A 20,824-nucleotide genomic window follows, 5' to 3' on the forward strand; every position below is an offset into this window, starting at 1 on the left:
GCCTTAGCAACAGCCAGATCAGCAGAGGGAGAGAAAGCATGATGTAGTGGTGGAGGGGGGGGCTGCTGAATCACTTAATAAAGGAGGCCATCGGACGGTGTGTGTGTGTGTGTACACGTGTGTAGACACACACAAATATAAACACACACACACCAGCTTGACTTCCTCACTCTGCTAAACCTCATATAGAAATTTCACTACACCCAGAACTTCGACATGTCCGCACACCGTCTAACACACGCGCATCTCATCTCCTCACACACAACCAAAGACTACTTCATCCTCTCCACACTATTTCCATGCAAAATCAGGCCTGCTCTCTCTCTCTCTCTCTTTCTTATGCGCACACACACACACACACTCCTGCTCCTCCTCTTCCCTCTATGATAGACTCTTCACTCACCCCACCCTCCCACCCCATGGTAGGCAGACTCAGCCTCTCTGAGGTCACTGCCCACTGTAACCAATAGGGATGGGTCTATTTTTGGGAATTTCTGCCCCCAGGGTCTTTTTTTTTTTTGTAGCTGAAAATTTGATGTGCGCGCTTGGGAACCCAGGTACCCAACCGAGCCCTTTCAAGCCCTCAGTGTGCCTTCCTACACGGGGCAGCGGGGAGGCCAGTACTTAAGGAATGGATTCAGCCAAAAAGGCCACCGGGTCACGCCCATTGCAGTGCTGCATGGTACCTCCGAGCACTGCATTTAAATCCCAACTGGAATAAAATACACTTTTAACAGCTCAAGACAAATGGATGGATGTATATCTCTTCAAATATGAACAGATTAAATGCAAATGCAAGTTCTGCATGTCGCTTTGGAGAAATGCACATTTTATATTTAATATTATTAGTTTACACAGTGGCCCATCACGCTGATCATGATAAGCAGCTGGCAGATGGACGGAGGGAGGGAAGGGACATATTTAATACATCAGTCATTAGAACGTCCTTTGGCGTATACCTCCAGCTGTTCATCCTCCAGCAGTCTGATGACCAGTCCCCGGACATCACGCACAGCCTGCCCGTCATCCAGGAAGGTGAAGAGGTTGTAGAAGACCATGATCTGCAGGTAGGTGAGCACCGTGTAGCGCGCATGCCAGGAGCTGCTCTCCGCGATCTGCACACAAGGGCAACACCTGTAGTTAGCTGGAGTTGCTTCAGATTCAAGACAGAAGGTCAAGACAGAAGCCAGGACAGGCAAAAAGGGAGCGATGCGGAGTCTGCGAACCCCAGCCACAGCCCCTAGTCACACTGTCATCACGTTGTGGGGACATTTGGTCCCCATAAGGTAATACCTGGACACACACACACACACACACACGTTTCATTAAAAATAAGCTATTTAAGAATTTAGATCTATTCTCCTCTTTTTTCTTCAAACCATATCAGCAGCTATAAGAGGTCACTGGCCTGCTCATGAATTTTTTTCCCTTTTCCCACTGTAAACGGGACAGACAGGACACGACAGCGCCACCTGCTGGGCGAGAGGGCTCACCTCCAGCAGCACTTGGAGGACCTGGGGGATCTGCGCAGGATACAGCAGACCCTGTGACATCAGTGAGAGGCAGGTCTTGGCGTCACGTTTCATCTCGTCGTAGCTGTCGTCGTTCTCTACCGGTGCGATCTGTCATCCAAGGCAGAGAGGCTCAAATAAATTACTTAAATTTAACTGCAAAGCTTGATGAATTCCAGTGGCTCAAAACTGGCCATGTGACTCAAACACACACAAGGGGGCTCACCTTGAAGAGCAGAGGTAAAAACTGTAGTTGCTCAGGGACGGCGATGGAGAAAGAGCGCCCCGTGCTGGCCATCAACCATTTTAGCACTGCGGCACACAACAACAGTTAGAGACCGTCACGGCCTGGCCACTACACTCGGCTTCCCGTCCCCCATCCCTCACCGGTCTTGAGCAGCTTGATGGCCTGCGTCCGCTCGTCCTGCTCCACCAGTCCATTCTCCTCCACCACGTGATTCTGGATCTCTTCCTCACCCTCCATGAGGGGCTTCAGGCGCAACAGCATGCGCTCTGTGAACTCGGCGATGCGGGGCGATGCCGTGGGCCGCGTGTAAGGCAGACTGACGTCAATCATGAAGATGTAGGTCAGCACACTGGCGGGAGCAAGGGGGCCGAAGGAAGGGGGGCAGGGGGCGGAGGGTACGGGGGGGGGGCAGAGGGGCAGGGAACGGAAGGGACAGAGGAGAGGACGGACAACGTGAGAGAACGTGGGAGAAGCAAATGAAGGGCCGACATTTGGTATCTCTCAGATCTGTACTTAAAGTAACATCAATTCTCCTGCAGTAATGAATGCATAGCCTGAAGTAATATTTTTAACCCTTTATAGAGCTGCATATTCTTCTGGTGCAGAACTTGCCTACGGTACAACTGCAGACCACTTTCTGGGAATTTACTGCATAATATCATATCTCAAAGCATAATATTTCCGCAAGTAACATTGAGATATTTTATGAAACAAAAAAAGGAAATTAAATTACCTTAAATGAATTATAGCTAAATAGAACTTTTTATTTACCAATGATCTATTATCTACCAATAGTGTGTGTTGGCTGTGTTGCCGTGACGCAAAGAAGAGCCGACAAATGCGATGTGATTATTGCGCATGTGCACGGTATATCGTGCAGCCCTACTGACAACCTCCAGAGGGCTTTTAATGACAACAGGTGTTTACGGCATAAGGAGTGTGGACAGAGCACACAGTGAGGAACGCCACTGTCATACCTGCCGATGCGCTCGCGGACGTTCTTGTACACCTGCGTGAGTTTGGGTTCCAGGTACTGCAACAGGCGGTGGAGAAGCTCCGGAACTCTCCACTCCTGCTGGGCCAGACCACCCTGGAGTACGTACAGACGACTGCAGAAGGATGGAGAGCAAAAGACAGTCAGCAGGTAGACCAAACCACATCATAGATGTCTCTCCGTTAAACATCAACATAGAGCGAACTCTGATATTACATGGTACTACTAAGAATATGTCTTTTCCATTGTCTTCTGGTGCTCTTCTTGCTCTTTAACTTAATATCATGTAAAATTAGTAATTTAACAGTAATTACCAGGCTCCAATAGGAAAGCAGAGGAACATGTAATTTAAAACTCTGTTGGGTTTTCATTCTGTGCCGAGTTCCAGGGATCTCACCAGGCATCGACGAAGGAGCCGCCCTCCCCATTGACCGGTGATTCCATGAGCATCTCGAAGAGCCAGTGCAGCTTCCGGGGGTCTCTGCTTTCCTATAGGAGCAGAGCAAACATGTTAATCAACCAGCTGTAGATAAGGCCGGTGGAAAGGAGTGATATGGAAACAGAGGCAAAAACCTTAAAATAACAAGCCAAAGGCCTACAGTCCAATGATGGTGACAGTGGGGTCGCCCCTTACGTACACAGGCCGTGGCGATGCAGGTGCCCCAGTCCGTGTAGGTTTCCACGGTGATGTTGGACAGTGCTGTGCGCAGCAGGGGACACAGCAGCATCCAGAGAGACTCAACCTATCCCAGAATTCAATACCAAAAGTCCAAAGTGAAGGGTCAGTGTACAATGCAATACAGAATGAGGTATGACAGGTGTTCGGTAGTAACTTTTAAGAGGTGCGTGTCTGTATGAAGACACTAGCTGCTCAACTTCTGAAAGGATCACTTTTGATTTAAAAAAGGCTTAAAAATTAACAAAAAGTAGCAGTTAATAGTCGTCTAGGGTGAGAAATGCACAACACTTACACATTTTCTCAAAAACATATGATCCACAGACTGCATTACCGCTCTATTTCTATATGTTTGTCTGTTTGTCTGTGCATAAGTAAATAAGAGTGATCCTGGCCACATCAGTGAAATGCTGCCCAACTCAAGTCAGGAAGACGAGAACCTTCTGGAAGCTCCAATGTTTGCAGCCACGGATGAGCCCAGCGATGACCTCGGCCACACAGCGTTGCTTGCTCTCATGGGTGTCGGCCACCAGGCGCTCCATGTGCGGCTTCAGCAGGGGCAGGAACGTGTCATCGAAGTTCCGGAACAGTCCCTGGGGTGCGGGAAGAGTCAGGAAAGACAGCACAGAAAACAAGCTTTGCAGTGAAGTACCAACCCTCTTTGGCAGGACCCCACCCCCTGCTACCTCTGCCACACCCCCATTGCTGACCTTAAAGAGGCAGAACCGGCGTGGGCTAAACTTGTCCTTGCCCTTACGATCTTCTAATGACAAGAATTCGATAAGCTGGTCGATAAATGCTGGATCAGAGAAATGGTCGTAGATGATCTGTTCCATCTGGGGAGCCACAAAACACACACCTCAGTATCAAGAGATCACACACTTTCCTTCTGCCAGCACCCAAAATGTGTTACTAGGGCAATGCCACACAAAAATGTAATCAATATGCATCTTTCTTTACACATAGACGTTGATTTTGTTTACTGTCAGTAGCAAAAGTCCCCCAATGCGTGTGTATATACTTTTCTCACCTCGGTCATCTCCTCCCTCCTCAAACCCTGCTTGGGCTGCTCTTCCAAGGGGGCATAGACCATCAGCTTCCTGCAGACACAGAGTCGGACAGCCAGTGAGATCAGAGGGCCAGCTAGGCAGGGGGTGCCGAGAGCTCCCTCTGCTGGCCAGCGGTGAGGCGGTCAATACCGTGGCCAGCTGTAGTAGCCCCAGTGAGTCTTCTCCACAAAGTGGCAGCGCTCCCAGGCCTGCTGAGTACGTGGCAGACAGCTGCTGTCATACTGCAGCCACTGGTTATTGGGCCTGTCCCCAGCGGCCACCTCCCCAGAGTCCATAAATCCGCCTGCCACAGCAAAGGAAGGGGAAAGGGGTAGATTAAGCATTACAGCCACCATGGTTATATTGCTCGACATTACTCTGCCAATGATAAATATCCTGTCTTCATAATGTGTACTCACTGAGCTCATATGGGTTGACAGGCACTTTCTTGTGGGGCCTCTTCAGCTGTTTTAAGATCCCGGCTACGGAGGAGATTGCCATCTGGTGGGGTACAGAGGAAGTGCATTTAGGAAGCGACGCTTTGGCGCATGTGTGGCATGCATGTGGGAGCTCTTGCGGTTGGGCGGCCCTCACCTTACGCACGATGAGCGCGTCGTGGTTAAGGCTCTTGACGAAGAAGAGGACAGCCTGGGGTGGCAGTGGGTGATCGTCCCGGAGGAGAAGTGACAGGAATCCGATGGAAATGTGTTCGAACTTCCAGGGCCTGGAGGCAGACGGGAATCTCAGTTTGACAGTGTGTGGGCAGACGCAGGGGCAGGCGTATGCATGGATGTGCAGCCGCAGACGGACACTTGGGCAAACAGACACAGAGGCAGACGCAGACTCACACAAAAGTGTGCAAATAAAGCATGTACGTACAAGTTCCTGTCACTGAGACAATCCAGCAGGTCACTAACAAGCTTCTCATATTTCCTGGAGGGAGAAGCAGACTATAGTTAGAGTAGCAGGGAGATACGGTAAAGTGGAAGTAAAACAGTATTGCAGTAAATGTCTACTGCTTATTTTGTGGATTAAAAGTACAGTTGTGCAGAGTATACCACAATACATCACAGGTACGCCAAGTATACCATAGCAAATCATAGGTGTGCAGAGTATACCACAGTACATCACAGGTATGCCGAGTATACCACAGCAAATCATAGGTGTGCAGAGTATACCACAGTACATCACAGGTACGCCAAGTATACCACAGCAAATCATAGGTGTGCAGAGTATACCACAGTACATCACAGGTATGCCGAGTATACCACAGCAAATCATAGGTGTGCAGAGTATACCACAGTACATCACAGGTATGCCGAGTATACCACAGCAAATCATAGGTGTGCAGAGTATACCACGGTACATCAAAGGTACGCCAAATCAAAGGTGTGCAGAGTTTACCACAGTACATCACAGGTACGCCAAGTATACCACAGCAAATCATAGGTGTGCAGAGTTTACCACGGTACATCACAGGTACGCCAAATCAAAGGTGTGCAGAGTTTACCACGGTATATCACAGGTACGCCAAATCAAAGGTGTGCAGTGTTTACCACAGTACATCACAGGTACGCCAAGTATACCACAGAAAATCAAAGGTGGGGACAGGCTCTATAGTGTCATACATGCTGAGAACACCATAGTGCAAAGTGTACCAAAGTATAGTGTCATATAACCTGAGAATGCCATAGGTGTGCAGAATATACCACAGTACATCATAAGTGTGCAAAGTATACCACAGTACATTACAGTACCATCATATGATTTGGGAACATCAAAGCTGTGCAACGTACACCACAATACATCACAGAATAGTGTCATATAAGCAGATAATGTCACAGGTGTGCAGCATATACCACAGTACCGCACAGTACAGTGTTGTATAAGCTGAGAACATCATAGCTGTGCAGTGTGTACCACAATACATCACAGGTCAGCAGAGTACACTTCAGTACGTGTCATATAAGCTGCGCACTCACTGAACGGCATCGAGGTTCTTTGCTTGCTGCTTCTGCCTTCCCTCTTCCAACTCCTCGGCTGTGGGGACTGGCATACTGGGAGTGGGGTTCCCAGACTTCAGCATCGACAGCCCCAAAGCTGAACAGCTCTCTGGAACCTACAAGTGAAAAATGCGCATCAAACCTAATGGAACGAGGACATTTTGATGAATCTCTATGCCTGGAATAATTCTTCGGGCTGTAAGATTCAACTTCCATAATTACAGTGATATTATGACAAACTATGTTTAAGACTTATTATTATTTATTTTTTTAGTGATATTCACTCAGTTTCTCATTCATATAAAGATGTTATACAGGTTCATCTCTGGTAATTTGATTGGTATATGCTGTCAGGTATATGTACTATAAGAATTGGGATCAGGCACTTTACACGTTTGTCTCACGATCTACCACAACAAAGCCCCTCAGAGCTCCCGGGCCCTTACGTCGAAGCTGAGGCCGATGGTCTCGTACTGCCGGTGGACCTTGTCGGCGAGATCATCAAACAGACGCACGATGGACGGCTTCTCTAGCGACATGACGTGGCTGAGGCCCGACCTCACTATGGCCGGCCAGGTCCGCGCGATGCAGTCCCAGTCGTGCAGGTTGGCCAGACAGACACCGCTGTGGTTGCCCAGGAGACAGTACAAGGCACCCTGAAATAGGGGAGTGGGAGAAAATGAAGAAAAGATTAAGAAAGGTTAGGACAAATGACGAAAAAAAGCCTGAGCTTGTGTTTAATGGTACCTGCATATTTTTTCATAGCAAGAAGTATCTAGTGGATAACAGCTAAAACTGAGAGACAAGAACTCTATGATGCCCAGTGTCAAAGGGACTGAAGTCTAGACTTAAGAGTGCAGTGAGCCTCTATCGCACAGCCTCATGGATCTGCGATAAGCCCGAGGCACTATTTTGGAGAACCACTGGAAAATAGGCAGCAAGGGAGGAGGCAGACCGTACTTTAAACTGCTGCTGTGTGACATCACTGCGGCCGGGCTCCAGGAACTCCAACACGTGGGGGATCAGGTCCCGGCAGCAGAAGTTGTAAGTCCCCAGCGCGGTGAAGAGCACACTCTGGGCTTTGCTCCGCACCTGTGCGACACCGGCGGTAGATCACGGGCGAATGTGGTGCGGGTTCTGGCAGGGGCGGCTGTGGTGCGGGTTCTGGCAGGGGCGGCTGTGGTGCGGGTTCTGGCACGGGCGGCTGTGGTGCGGGTTCTGGCACGGGCGAGTGTGGTGCGGGTTCTGGCAGGGGCGGCTGTGGTGCGGGTTCTGGCAGGGGCGAGTGTGGTGCGGGTTCTGGCAGGGGCGGCTGTGGTGCGGGTTCTGGCAGGGGCGAGTGTGGTGCGGGTTCTGGCAGGGGCGGCTGTGGTGCGGGTTCTGGCAGGGGCGGCTGTGGTGCGGGTTCTGGCAGGGGCGAGTGTGGTGCGGGTTCTGGCAGGGGCGAATGTGGTGCGGGTTCTGGCAGGGGCGAATGTGGTGCGGGTTCTGGCAGGGGCGGCTGTGGTGCGGGTTCTGGCAGGGGCGGCTGTGGTGCGGGTTCTGGCAGGGGCGAATGTGGTGCGGGTTCTGACAGGGGCGGGCGGGACGGCGGCTCACCTGGCTGTAGGTGCTGGTGGACAGGCGAAGGAGGTCTCTCAGCAGGTCCCGGTGGACGCTCCTGAACAAACAGCCTTCCACCGTCAGCTTGCGAAGCTGCATTGACAAACACACACGCCGTCAAAATTATTCCTTGAGATTATTACATTAATGTCACTATTAATATCTGTTCTTTAACTCATGTTATGTTCTTTTAATTATAATTTTTAATTTTCATATTTATTCCTGTGCTTTTACTTACGTCTACTTTTACTATATCCACTTGATCTCATTTTCTGTAAAGCACTCAACTTTTGTGTATGAAAACGTGCTATACAAATAATTTTGACTATAAGTAGTTCCAAAGAATCTAACAATGACACATAATTATTTGTGTATATAATTTATTGTATCATTTGCCTTGACTGTTTTGCAAGATGACCCATGGTAAATTCATAGTATGTAACAGCACTTCACGATGAATAAAGGATTCTGATGCTGGTAAGGCTGCTGTTGGATGCGCGCACGCACACACGCACACACATAAACACATAAACACACACACACACTCTCTCTCTCTCTCTCTCTGCAGGGAGGACAAGCAGTACCCACCTCATGGTGCAGCATCACCCTATCGATCAGCAGGGCCCGGATATGCTGCTTCCTGCCATGGAGCTGAGGGGAGACCAGACGGAGGGGGAATTAAGCACGATCGGAGCATTTTGATGCAGACTACCGCCCACTAACCACCAAATGAGCCACAGACGTCAGCCTGTCACCTTGGTTACGGCATAACGACAGGACTTCCCGACAGGAAGTACTTCGGAGTGGAAACCCTCACCCTGTTCTCCATCGACTTTTTCACGAGGTTGAAACTCTTCCATCGGGAGTCGAACTCCTGCTTGTGGGAACCTTTGAAGTAGAGCAGGTCACCGATGATCTGCAGAAAGAGGTGGAAAGCAGGATCAACCCAACGCAGGAAGCTACGCCCAGTGGCACTTACATCTCTGGCTATTTACGCGCATGTCTTCTAATGATCGCTTCATACGGGCCGTGACCATCTCTAAGACGCACCTTAATGATAGAAAAAAGTGATTTGGTGTCATCTTCTGAGTGCTCCAGGATGTAGCCTGCAGGGACAAAGGTCACAAGATGTCTTCATAGACACAAACCAGTTCCTATACGAAGCTATTAAACTTATAAGAATTTTGGTTTAGAAAAATACTTTATGAAAACGGCAGCTGAAACATCATGGACTGACCTGCCCCTATTGTACAGAAGTGACTTTGTGTCACTTCTGTACAATAGGGACAGGTCAGTCCATGATTACAAAATTACAAAATTCCATCTTTAACCATGTGTGTCAGTGCCAGCTGTGTTGTGCTTGGGGGGTGGGCATCATGCCCTTCATTCATAGCTCGTATATGTTCAACGTGTACATCCTTGGTGTGCCGGAGCAGGGGGTACTCACGGAGAAGCTCCCTCATCACCTTGCAGATAGCCTCGCGGTACCTCTCCCTGATGAGGTCTGAGAGGGGGACAAGAAGCCATTACAACATTAGTGTGTGTTTCTGAAGAGTTCGTAACGCAGCAGGCCAATCCGGCCATGTTCGTCTCTCTCTGCACGTCTGCCCTCCTCCCCCCTCCCTGCTGCATTCTGTCCCATTACTGACACTCATCCTCTTCCTTTTCTTCAATAATTTTCTCCCATGCTTTCACACCCTCCTCCAGAATAACCCACCCCACTGACAGTCTATGGCACCCCCTCGCCCACTGAAAGGGAGAAAACTACTTATTTGAACCATTTGTTTGTAATGTTGGCACTGAGAAAATTAAAGCTGAGAATGTGAATGTGTCATCCACACTAATAATGGCATCCTTTGAAATAAACCCAATTAAACAGAGAAGGCTGTCTCTTCATATTAACACATTCCTTTCAATCTACTTTCTCTGAAGATATGAATGACCTTCTCTTCCATTTAACCTTTTATAAGCCCTTAGTGAAAGCTTTTCTTTCCAAGGCTTCTTTCAAGTTAGCTTCTTTGCATGCTAGACAGGAGCCTGCTGGGATTTCTGTCAAGGAGCAGGTGCTGTGTTTAGTTCGAACAGGTTCACCACATCTCATGAATTTAGTGGGACCCAACAGATGCATCCATAAATGACATGTATCTAAAAATCAATGCACTAGCATGTCTCACACACTCCTGCCAGCAGGTGGAGCTGACGAACAACACACCACTACCATCACTCTTTGGCGCTGGTGTCTGACTCACCATATTCCACACCGGTGTGAAGTGTGGTCTCTTCTAGGCTCACCAGGCTCTCCACCCTAGACCAAAGAGAGGACACGACCTCACAAAACTTGAGAAATGGAGTAAAAGGAGACTGTGGGGGTGAAATTTATGAGATGCAATAATTATATTTCAAATATAGCTATGCGCATGTCACAGCAGGAAGACTAAAACAAGCTTTTAGTGTTAAAGTATTTTAATATAGTTTTGTGGACACATGCCAAGTATGCAAACGGTAGTTCTGTATATAGTAAATAGAGATGTGAAACAATCTACTGTATGTAGTCAGCTTATAGTTAGCATGTAGCTAAGTGTGACAGGTAGCTATTCTGAAATGGGTCAGTAGGGTGTATAATCCATTCATGAGACAGACAGCTTGAGCGACACTCACAGGCCGGGCACGGGCTCCCCGTCCAGGGGTGGAAGCAAGTTCCCAGCTCCCAGCAGGCAGTGATGCACGATGGAAAGGCTCTGCAGGACGTCATCCCTGTAACAGGATGGGGTAAGGTGGCGCATTGTATAAAAGCACTGGTGTCAACACCAGACACTTTCAGCATCAAAAAGACTTCTGCTTTCCAACTAGTATTTCTGATCTACATCCCAGTCTGCTTAGGCAACCTGTGCATCACAAACTTGCATTCTCGCCATCTTCGACCTGATTCCACTGCCCCCCCAGCTTCACCACCCCTAGGACCACACCTGTTCATGCCCTGCTCCCCCTGGGCGTATTTCTGCAGGCGCTGTAGCTCAGGCCGGAGAAGCAGGTCGAGGACGTCGAAGACAAATGCAGCCTCCTCGGGGCTGGGCACATGCCACTGGATCTGCAGGTCGAACAGGTCCCCAGGTCGCCCCCAGTCCTGTGGAGCAAAAACGGGCCAAAACGGGCCAAAAACGTTAAATCGGTGCCACTACGACCCACAAGGAACCCCTGAGAAACTCATAAATCAAGCATTCACAGATATTCAGGGGTATGGCTGAAGGCCAAAGATCAGGTGTCTGGAATTACAGCAGTTTAAAACAAACATTCACAAAACATAGTAACAAAAACATCTGGACCTTGACAGTGTTTTGTTTTATTAAGAAAAGGACCCACAGGTGCAATAATAATTCAGAGCTTGAACGGATTTGGTTCCACATCCCATCACAGCGAGGCTTTAAAAATAACACATTTCCTCTCCGCGTGGCACTTGGCAGGTGAACTGGGTCAAGCGGCCTCAGAGCTGACATTTCAGAGCTGAATCGGGACGGCACTCAGCTCACCCGAGAAGGGGTGGAGAGGAACACGTCGGACTCTGTGAGGCCTAAAACTCGGCTTGTTCAGTCAATGCACCATCACAGTATCACATGAGTTCTGCGATCCTTTGCCAAGTAGCGCACATGATAATTAGAGCATCAGCCTGCATATGGGGTCTTTCAAAAGCATATGCTAGCTGACAATGTGATATACATCAGTTGTTGATGTTACTTCAACCTGATGCCTATATTACTATGTATTATGGGGTGCAAAGATGATGATTACAAAAAGCGCCACCCTATTCCACAGTCGGGGTGAGTACAGGCCTCTCAGGTTTAATTATTATCCCTGTCTAGATAAACTCAGGGTGGGGATGGCAGCTTGTTCAGGGCACAGATCGTCTAACAGTGTGACAGTCCTGGCCATCCAAGCTGAACCCCCCCTGCAGGGAAGAGGTCTAATAGGATTGGAGTTAGCTTACTGACACTGATCCAATTAGCACCTACAAAATGGACAACCTGTTTTGTAACTGGTCTAAGACCAAGAGGAGTTTTGCCTCTTTCCTGAACAGACCTTCCCCACCCGACAGCGACAGCCAGAGAGCTCAATATGGGCAATATGATTTGCCAAAGAATAATGCCTCCTTTGTCTTACAGAATTTCCATACTCTGCCAGCTAACCTTAGCATTGGGTTTCTATGATTTTGTATTCAACCTCATGCCTCCATGGAGAGGGGCAATTTTAAAGCCAGTTGAGAGCATCGTTGAACACGTGCATTATGGCAGAGTTCCCAAAAAGTCTGGCAATTATACAAATTCATCAGGCTCGTGAGCCTGTATTAGCATACAGAGCAGGTGAACAGGGTTTGCCTGGTAAACAGGCTACATGCTGTTGGGTGCTACCTTGATGGGCAGGTAGTCCTGGAGGGGCCAGTGGAACCCCCCCGGGATGCTGCAGTACTCCGTAGGGTAGATAAGGGCAGTTGAGCGCAGCATGTGGTGTAGCAGGTTGCAGGCCAGGCTGTAGCCCTGCTTGCTCTTGAGGTGTAACGTAAGTTGCAGAATCTGTACCAGCTGTGAGCAGTAGGGCAACAGCTTGTCGCCATCCACGCGGGTCACCTGAAGGAAGAGATGGGGGTGGAAGAGGCGGAGACGTGAGAGGTGGCAAAGATGTTGAACTGTAGAACCAATTTCTTTTTTGAGGGATATTAAAAAAAAAAAAAAAAAAAAAAACTTTACAGTATGATGAATATATTGCTGTATAACATATTAAATACTAAATATAATTGTGTATTATTATTATTGTGTATAATTGTGTCAAAAGGTGCAAATAATTAACCAAATCATACATGACACAATAAATACATAACAAGGAAATCTGTCAATTAAATAAAATCAGGTTATACTATCAGCCAGTAAACACTTTGGACTGTAAAAAGACACTGGAGCATCAAGGGGAATAAAGCCCTCCTTTTGACCTATGACCTCACCTCTGAGAGAAGCTGGAGGTTCCAAAGCAGCTCCTTGTCAAGCTCCTCCTCCCCGAGGACCTCCTCATCTGTGGAGGACGACAGAACTGAGATAAGTACCCACACACCCACGCAGACGCAGACAGACAGAGAGAAGGAAGGAGCCGGACACTTACTGGCTGTGATCTGGGTTATGGCGTTGCAACAGTGCGGCACAAAACGTTTCAGAGATTCTGCTGGGTGACACTAGAAGAGAAAGGCAGGGTGGGTAAATGGTGCAGGGTGAAGCCAGCGAGGACGGTGAGGCCAGGAACGGCAACGCACCTTGGCTGCAGCTCGGCACATGTCAGCCACCATCCGGCCTGCTACCCGCGTCTCGAAGATGTTTGTCGTGGCGAAGTTGAAAACCTTCTCCAGGGCTACCTGAAGGGACACGTAAGACCAATGGCTGGTAAAAGCCTGCATAGATTATTACACAATGTTTACACACTGGGGGAAAGGTGAGTGTTTCTAAATACGTATGCTTCACCATACTTGTGTTCCTGTGTACCCGTTTGATGTCATCTTCAATTGCCAAATTACATTTCCAATATTCAAGAATAGAAGTACAGAGGACAGTAAAAAAACCCGGATGTCGTTCTTGCCCAGATCCTAATATCAAGGATGCACCAGTTGCATCCTCGCCAGTGAGAACGATTCCATGAATCGTTCTTGGTAGGCAAGTTAGCATGATCGCTCCTGCCAAGATCACAAATACGTTCTTTGTGTTCTTGATATCGAGAAACTCCCATTGGTTTGAATGTGCTGCTGAGCTGGAGGAGCATCACAAATACTCCAGTCACATGACCTCTGTCCCAAGATGGCCAGAGGTCCCAGCCCCACTCCACACTCTAAGGAAACCGGTGTGATGGGACATGTAGGCCCTTCAGCACACGATGGCCCTGAAGACCATCCCTCATTCTCTAAAATGTCCACCACAGGTTATTGTTAGGTATGTAGGGCAGCGGGGCTCAGAGAACTACCTGTGGGCCTTGCGGGGCTGGTAATGACAAACCCAGAACCTGAAGCTGTTGGATTTCCCTGCTCTCTTTATGTGTAAACCTGCCTGGCCTTGGCAGGTCACTGTGCTTGTACATCCCAATATCCCTTTACACCCGAACCGTTCATTGAATTCTTGGAATTGAGAGATATCCAGAGAAATATCCAAAGAAACCTGACAGGGGAGCATTCACACAAAAGAAATAGCAGGTGAGCTAAAAACTGTGGTTGTCATCTCAGATTGAATTTTCATCTGTTTCTTGAGTTTGGGTTGGGATTAGGAACCATTAACTGCATTTAACCCTCTGGGGTCTTGGGGTAGGGAACACACTTTCACTGACTGGGGCATGGTCACACATTTCATTCAATATCATAAACTTAATTGAAGGCAAATGAATTATTTGTTATATATTTGATTTGGAATTACACTCATCTTAATTTTAATGTCCTTTGTAAATATGTCAGATTTATTTTGAGTTTGTAATTTGACAACAAAGTATAGACATTGCAAAATGCGGTTTGGAACACTTGCAGAAACATTATAAAAAGTACATAGTAAGCAATGGTGGCAGTTTGTTTTGATCCAAGATATCTGATCACCAAAGTCTTGGGTACATGAAGATGACTAAATTGTGTAGTTGCAACATTCAGTTGGATAAATAAATAAGAAAAACTCATGTCACTATTTCTGGTCTCCTTCCATTGAATATGTAGGAGCTCTCATGTGTATGCATGAGCCATTCACACCTGGCCACATCCCCCCCCTTTTATGGCGCTGATGGGGATGTATCTGGATCGCGTTTCACTGTTGAGTTGTTCATCAAATTACCATGTGAATGTGATTTGAATATGCGGTAATGCCGCTATTTAGAAAGTGAATAGCGATCTTCAGGTGAGGGCGGTACTACACGCCCCCGATGCAGGTAAAACAAAGTAAGGTGACATGGTTTACTTTTTTGCATATTTAACCAAATTTTAAAAACTTTAATACTTCAGACAATGCACGTTTTGAAAAGACGACAGATTATGGATTTAGTCAGCATTTTTTTCATGTTTCTACAATAAGATTTCAGCGAGTTATGAACTGAAATACACAAGAAAGATACGCAGCATCGCCGACGATGTCCTCGTCCCCAGGGAGTTAAGCTCCCTCAAGACAGAATGCAAATGTGCAAATGCATATTCGGGATTCCCTTCTTGCACATCAGTTTCCATTCATTTGCATATGTGGGTGCATAGAGCAGCCATATCTGACTGTGTCTTTAAGATCAGAGGTCAGAGGACGATGCATACTCAGTCGCGTCAGCTGTGCATGTGGGATGGCTGTGACATCCAGTCCCAAGGAGGTTCAGGGAGCCCCGTCAGAGCGAGTAACCAACCTGAAAGATCTCCATGGAGCACTGCGTGAGGATGGTGCTGAAGGTGGAAGACAGACCAAGCTCCACCAGACTCTCCAGGTGGGTCATCTTCTCTGTCTCCATTTCCTCACGGGTCTGTTCCAGCGTGCTGCTGTCAATCAGCGCAAAGCACCTGCGCATATGGCCGTTTTTTTTTTTTTTAATGCACGCAGACATCAACTCATCTGCACACATTCCAATTCCATCCATACTAATAGTGGCAACTGACATGGAGCATCTGAATACCTGTCCATAAACTGAAGAACAAAGTCTTCAAACTCTGCCGAGGCGGAGCATAGCTCCCGCTCAACCTGAGGACCAGAGAATAAAGGGAGAAAGAAAAAGAGGCACAGGAGAGGAAAAAAACATTATGGAACGTAGGAAGCGAGAATCACAGAGAAGCTGAAAGAAACCAAACCAGCAGCAAGATGCAAGAAACTCACTTCTGTCAGGTCGTTTCTTTCATGAATGGCGGACGAACAGTCAACCAAAGGCACGAGAGTAGAGAAGGTTGCGATGAACTGGAATGTGATCTGCAGAGCAGAGAGGAGGCATAAGGCTTATGTGTTAGAAGATGGCAGACCTGACCCATCTGGTAAAGTCAAGTGAGACGGATAAACACGTGGTATTATCATCAGGAGGCTACCCACCATGCACTTGCTGAAGTCGTTGGGGTCAACGCCTGGCAGGGCCCTCATGAGAAGGGGTAGCATGTGTGTGGGACCCTCGGGGTAGCGGGGCCCCCCAGTGACCAGGCTGCGAGCCACGCCGATCATGCAGCTAAGCGTAGCTGTCAGTTGGTGCGGCTCAGTGAGTGTCTCCAGAGCGGGGTATGTCCTACATGGGGAAACAGGCCGCAGTGGGGTTTCAATACTTTCAGTAATTTTACCAGTGAGTGGCATAGTGACTTGTAATATGAGGGTTGCTGGATTAAATCCCTAAGCCATCTCTGTACTCCTCCAGTAAAATAATGAGCTGCATACCGAGGTGAAACTCTAAGCTCTGCAAGCTACACAACAAGACTCCATTCTCCTGCTTTAAACCTACCCTGCCATGCAGTCAGGCTTTCATGACAACTAAGGAATCAGCTATACTCTTCACACAAAATGGCAAACAAAACTGAAACCATTTCTGTCATGAACTTGCTTAATCAGCATGTATGGAGTAACCTGCAGAGTGTTACTGCCCCGGGATTGGCCTACAGCACAGGCAGGAAGTCACGACACTCTGAATATCATCCGTTTTGAAAGGCCGTCCGTAAGTGGCATTCATTTCACTGCATTTGAGCTGAAATGTCCTCCACCATAGTGCTATAAGATTTAGCCCGTCAACATTTTCTAAGGCAACTGAAGGATAAATTGTAGCTGTACTCAGATTAGGCAAAAATAGATAGATTAGATAGGATAGATAAGATAGATAGATATAGAAATTGAGGAAAACCATTCCGCAAGAATCTTCAATATCCGATGTCAAAATACCATTAATTATTAATATAAACAGAAGCAAAACCCAGTCCTCCCCAAACAGTGGCCCACTTCCTCAGCGAGCACAGACAGAAATCCTGCTTCACTTATCACCAAAAACATTAAGTTCTGATCATTCCTAAATCACTTCAATCTGTCATCCATAATCCCGTGTGCACCTTGCACCAGGCTCCCATATTCCTGTGATTATTTTGTGATAAAGAAAAAAACAGCCAACAGTCACATGAGTCACAGCAGTGACTTAACAAATGCAACTGACTCCAGCTATTTCCTCCTCGGGACACCGAGGGGTGACATCCGGCATGCCCACCTGCTCCTTTTCACTCTATAAGCGCCGTTGAATTACGTAACACACTTGTGCCACAGTGTCATCCACTTGATTCCACCCACAGCCCTGCAGAGGCCCAGTGGACGGCTGCTTGACAGTCAGAGCAGCTGTCCAAGCCCCCTGGGGGCTAATGTGTCCCATGTGACACTGGGAGGGTCCCTCAACACTTAGTTTTTAATAATACACAGTGATAATGTTTTTAAACCCCAAAACAGGAGTCAGCCGGTCCTGATGTGCCATCTCCTGTGGCAGAGGATTATGGAAAACTCACTTCTCCAGCACTGGGGGGATGACCAGCTCAGGCCGCATCAGCGCCAGGTTCTGCAGGGCCTGCGCTGCATCCAGGCTGCCCGTCTTGCTGAACATGGCCAGCAACACCGGCTGCATCATGCTCTCTACAAAGTCGGTGACATCTTGCTCTGTCAGCTTGTAGCTGCTGGGCACCGGGGTCAGCCAAGTGGGCTTCCGGTAGCGCTCACGGTGCAGCCGCCGCACCACACTGGCCGGGAGACGCTGAAGGAGCTTCATCAGCTTCATCTGAATGCAGAAGAAAGGAAATAGAGTCTCAGCTGGTCAGGAGCTGGCAGGCACTGTAAATCATACGTTAATCCAAGATCACAGCAAAGCCTGTGCTCCTATCCCAGGAAGCACAGGGCACAGGGTAGGGGACACCCTGAATGGGATGCCAGTCCATCGCAGGGCACAGGGTAGGGGACACCCTGAATGGGATGCCAGTCCATCGCAGGGCACAGGGTAGGGGACACCCTGAATGGGATGCCAGTCCATCACAGGGCATGGGCCAGGGGACAATCTGGATGGGGTGCCAGTCTATCACAGGGCATGGGCTAGGGGACAATCTGGATGGGGTGCCAGTCTATCACAGGGCATGGGCTAGGGGACAATCTGGATGGGGTGCCAGTCTATCGCAGGGCACGGGCTAGGGGACAATCTGGATGGGGTGCCAGTCTATCGCAGGGCACAGGGTAGGGGACACCCTGGAATGGGGTGCCAGTCTATCACAGGGCATGGGCTAGGGGACAATCTGGATGGGGTGCCAGTCTATCGCAGGGCACAGGGTAGGGGACACCCTGGAATGGGATGCCAGTCCATCACAGGGCATGGGCTAGGGGACAATCTGGATGGGATGCCAGTCCGTCGCAGGGCACAGGGCAGGGGACACCCTGAATGGGATGCCAGTCCATCGCAGGGCACAGGGTAGGGGACAATCTGGATTGGGATGCCAGTCCATCGCAGGACATGAGCTAGGGGACAATCTGGATGGGGTGCCAGTCCATCGCAGGGCATGCCCATGTACAATATACACACCCTAATTCCTAACACCTTTGGGTTGTGGGCAATAACCCAAGTAACACAGGGAAGATAAGCAAAGCAGTGAAAAATTATACAGTTGGACGGAAAATGATACATATGGAAAAAGTAAAGAATTCAACTGATGCGTTAAACAGAACAATAGAACTAACACGAACACTCTAATCAACAGAGATATTTGCGAGTATTTAATACAGATATTGTGTGTTCTATATTGCGTGTCCATGGGACTGCTGACATTAAGCATTATCTTTCAGCAGAAGAAAACTTAACCAGTTGTGTGCTGGTAACATTACACTGAACTGGAGAACCTTCGCAGCCAGTATTACGTCACCTGAATATGATACCTGTCGGCTAGCTTTCCAAGTAAAAGCAATCGTGAAAATTAGATTACCTAGAATGTGAAGAGAGCAGTAAAAGGCTTTGATGAGGTCTGATGTTTACATCAATCCCATTTTTATCCCAGACCCCCCCCCCCCCTTTTCCTCTGATTATACCCACATCCTATTAGAATCTCTGTTCATTATTGTGACAGTGACCAAACCCGGAAAAAACTCAACGGTGCGCAATAGCAGTACTGACAGTGATTAATTATGAGGCGTGTGGAGGCAGAACAGACGGATGACGGAACCTGGGGCAGGCAGAAGAGGCATGTGTGATGTGTGATTGCGAGGCCATTTATAGTTGTGGCAGCCTCGCCTTGAGCGCCGGCGGTATGCCCAAATCATACACAAAGGATAAGGAAGGCAACATCAGCCCTCCCCCTAGGACACCTTATCCAATCAAAAGTCAGCATTCGGATCCAACTGTTACTTAAATATGTGGAAACATGCCTAGGGAACAGTCTGCAGGGAAATAGAAAAATGATGCTACATGTCCATAAAAGTAAACCTTTAAGCATTACTAATTTAGCAACAGCCTCATATATAATACCCTCATTTTACCCCGAATACTCCATCTGCTTCCTGGGATTTAATATATTTATTTGCTATGATACTGTAACGTAACACACGGTGTTTCACAGCAACAAATTAGACACAGGCAAAACAAAGTCTCTCATTTCCTCCATTTACACAGTTTATATTAAAAAAGGTCTGGTCAATTGTTACCCTTGATGATTGTTACAATTGTTACACAATGATTACGGGCCACCTACTCAGCTTAGGACATGACAAATTCCCCTTTGCAATGCAGTGAGAAAGTGTCGACGCACCCAGAGGCAGAGCAGAGCCACATTCTGTATGCTGACGTCAAGCTTACTCACCAGCCAGCGGCCGTGATTTGAGGGATGGAAGAATGAGGTGATGCTCTTGAAAAGGCCAGTCAGCTGTTTCTGGGCTTGTTTACTGGGTCCTCCCTGTCAGACAGAACAGACCATCACACCTGTGCCCCCTGACCCAGGAAAGCAGCCCAAGCTTAGGGTAAAAGCACTTGGTTGGCCACAATAATATTTTTCGGGTTTACCTGTGTCATGCCTCCCTTTTAAAACCAAGTAACACTGGGATTCTGATTCACATTTTCTATGACAAACAAATTCTTCATTTCCACACAAAAAGGCCTGCATATTCATCATGCACAGGGAGAGGATGACTTGGGACACTAACCAGAAGTGAGGACACCCAGATGACGACGTGGCCGATGTCATAGGCGTTCGTCACATATCTCGGAACCAACATTTGACTGGTTCCCACCGGAAGGTTTAAACTTCGCAAGATTCTGGTAAATATCTGAAATGTATAGAGGTCATTGAAACCACATATCTCCAAACCTAAGGGCAAAGAGTAAAACTACTTAGAACTATTCAGGTGCTTGAAGGATCAGACCTTTGTAAGAAATAAAAAGTGTTATTTATAAGGTGACTTCATTAATCATAGGAAACAAACTCACCATTTTAAACAAAGCCATTTGTTTATTCACACAAAAGCTGACTAATGGAATGGGCCATTATCAACACTGTTTTGCTGGATACGACAGAGGATGCTGATCGGCAGCAACAGATTGACCTCTGCTGTCGGGGGTCTAGAATCAGGGGCCAGACCCTTAGATTGCAGGCAATGTGTAAAACAAGCAAGCAAGCAAGCATGCATACAGTCCCGGTCTACAGAGTAACAGGCCAGAGAAACAGGGTACCCACAGGTACAGAGGAACCTGATGATACTGTCAAAGTGCAGATATAACGCATAACAAATGCAGATAG

The 20,824-nt window shown here is 47.9% G+C and overlaps 1 protein-coding gene across 2 annotated transcripts in view; it reads right to left on the reverse strand.

Moving 5' to 3' along the window:
• The window catches only part of psme4a (proteasome activator subunit 4a), a 36,401-nt gene that overhangs the window by 2,082 nt on the left and 13,495 nt on the right, over positions 1 to 20,824 (reverse strand). For both annotated transcript variants that reach the window (XM_023830261.2, XM_023830262.2), the window contains 36 exons: positions 20,232 to 20,354; positions 19,892 to 19,984; positions 17,570 to 17,835; positions 16,137 to 16,323; positions 15,930 to 16,019; positions 15,733 to 15,797; positions 15,469 to 15,619; positions 13,376 to 13,474; positions 13,228 to 13,297; positions 13,073 to 13,140; positions 12,486 to 12,701; positions 11,049 to 11,206; positions 10,741 to 10,836; positions 10,332 to 10,387; positions 9,530 to 9,586; positions 9,133 to 9,188; positions 8,900 to 8,998; positions 8,671 to 8,733; positions 8,080 to 8,175; positions 7,441 to 7,572; positions 6,927 to 7,136; positions 6,460 to 6,596; positions 5,357 to 5,410; positions 5,072 to 5,201; positions 4,897 to 4,978; positions 4,628 to 4,781; positions 4,459 to 4,528; positions 4,139 to 4,264; positions 3,869 to 4,021; positions 3,391 to 3,495; positions 3,150 to 3,241; positions 2,736 to 2,867; positions 1,899 to 2,107; positions 1,738 to 1,823; positions 1,494 to 1,622; positions 960 to 1,115 (listed from right to left, as the gene is read on the reverse strand). In XM_023830261.2, coding sequence (XP_023686029.1) covers positions 960 to 1,115; positions 1,494 to 1,622; positions 1,738 to 1,823; positions 1,899 to 2,107; positions 2,736 to 2,867; positions 3,150 to 3,241; positions 3,391 to 3,495; positions 3,869 to 4,021; positions 4,139 to 4,264; positions 4,459 to 4,528; positions 4,628 to 4,781; positions 4,897 to 4,978; positions 5,072 to 5,201; positions 5,357 to 5,410; positions 6,460 to 6,596; positions 6,927 to 7,136; positions 7,441 to 7,572; positions 8,080 to 8,175; positions 8,671 to 8,733; positions 8,900 to 8,998; positions 9,133 to 9,188; positions 9,530 to 9,586; positions 10,332 to 10,387; positions 10,741 to 10,836; positions 11,049 to 11,206; positions 12,486 to 12,701; positions 13,073 to 13,140; positions 13,228 to 13,297; positions 13,376 to 13,474; positions 15,469 to 15,619; positions 15,733 to 15,797; positions 15,930 to 16,019; positions 16,137 to 16,323; positions 17,570 to 17,835; positions 19,892 to 19,984; positions 20,232 to 20,354 — 4,266 coding nt within the window. The remainder of the gene's footprint in view (positions 1 to 959; positions 1,116 to 1,493; positions 1,623 to 1,737; positions 1,824 to 1,898; positions 2,108 to 2,735; positions 2,868 to 3,149; positions 3,242 to 3,390; positions 3,496 to 3,868; positions 4,022 to 4,138; positions 4,265 to 4,458; positions 4,529 to 4,627; positions 4,782 to 4,896; positions 4,979 to 5,071; positions 5,202 to 5,356; positions 5,411 to 6,459; positions 6,597 to 6,926; positions 7,137 to 7,440; positions 7,573 to 8,079; positions 8,176 to 8,670; positions 8,734 to 8,899; positions 8,999 to 9,132; positions 9,189 to 9,529; positions 9,587 to 10,331; positions 10,388 to 10,740; positions 10,837 to 11,048; positions 11,207 to 12,485; positions 12,702 to 13,072; positions 13,141 to 13,227; positions 13,298 to 13,375; positions 13,475 to 15,468; positions 15,620 to 15,732; positions 15,798 to 15,929; positions 16,020 to 16,136; positions 16,324 to 17,569; positions 17,836 to 19,891; positions 19,985 to 20,231; positions 20,355 to 20,824) is intronic.

Source organism: Paramormyrops kingsleyae, chromosome 3 (genome assembly GCF_048594095.1).
Source record: "Paramormyrops kingsleyae isolate MSU_618 chromosome 3, PKINGS_0.4, whole genome shotgun sequence".
Lineage (NCBI taxonomy): Eukaryota > Metazoa > Chordata > Actinopteri > Osteoglossiformes > Mormyridae > Paramormyrops > Paramormyrops kingsleyae.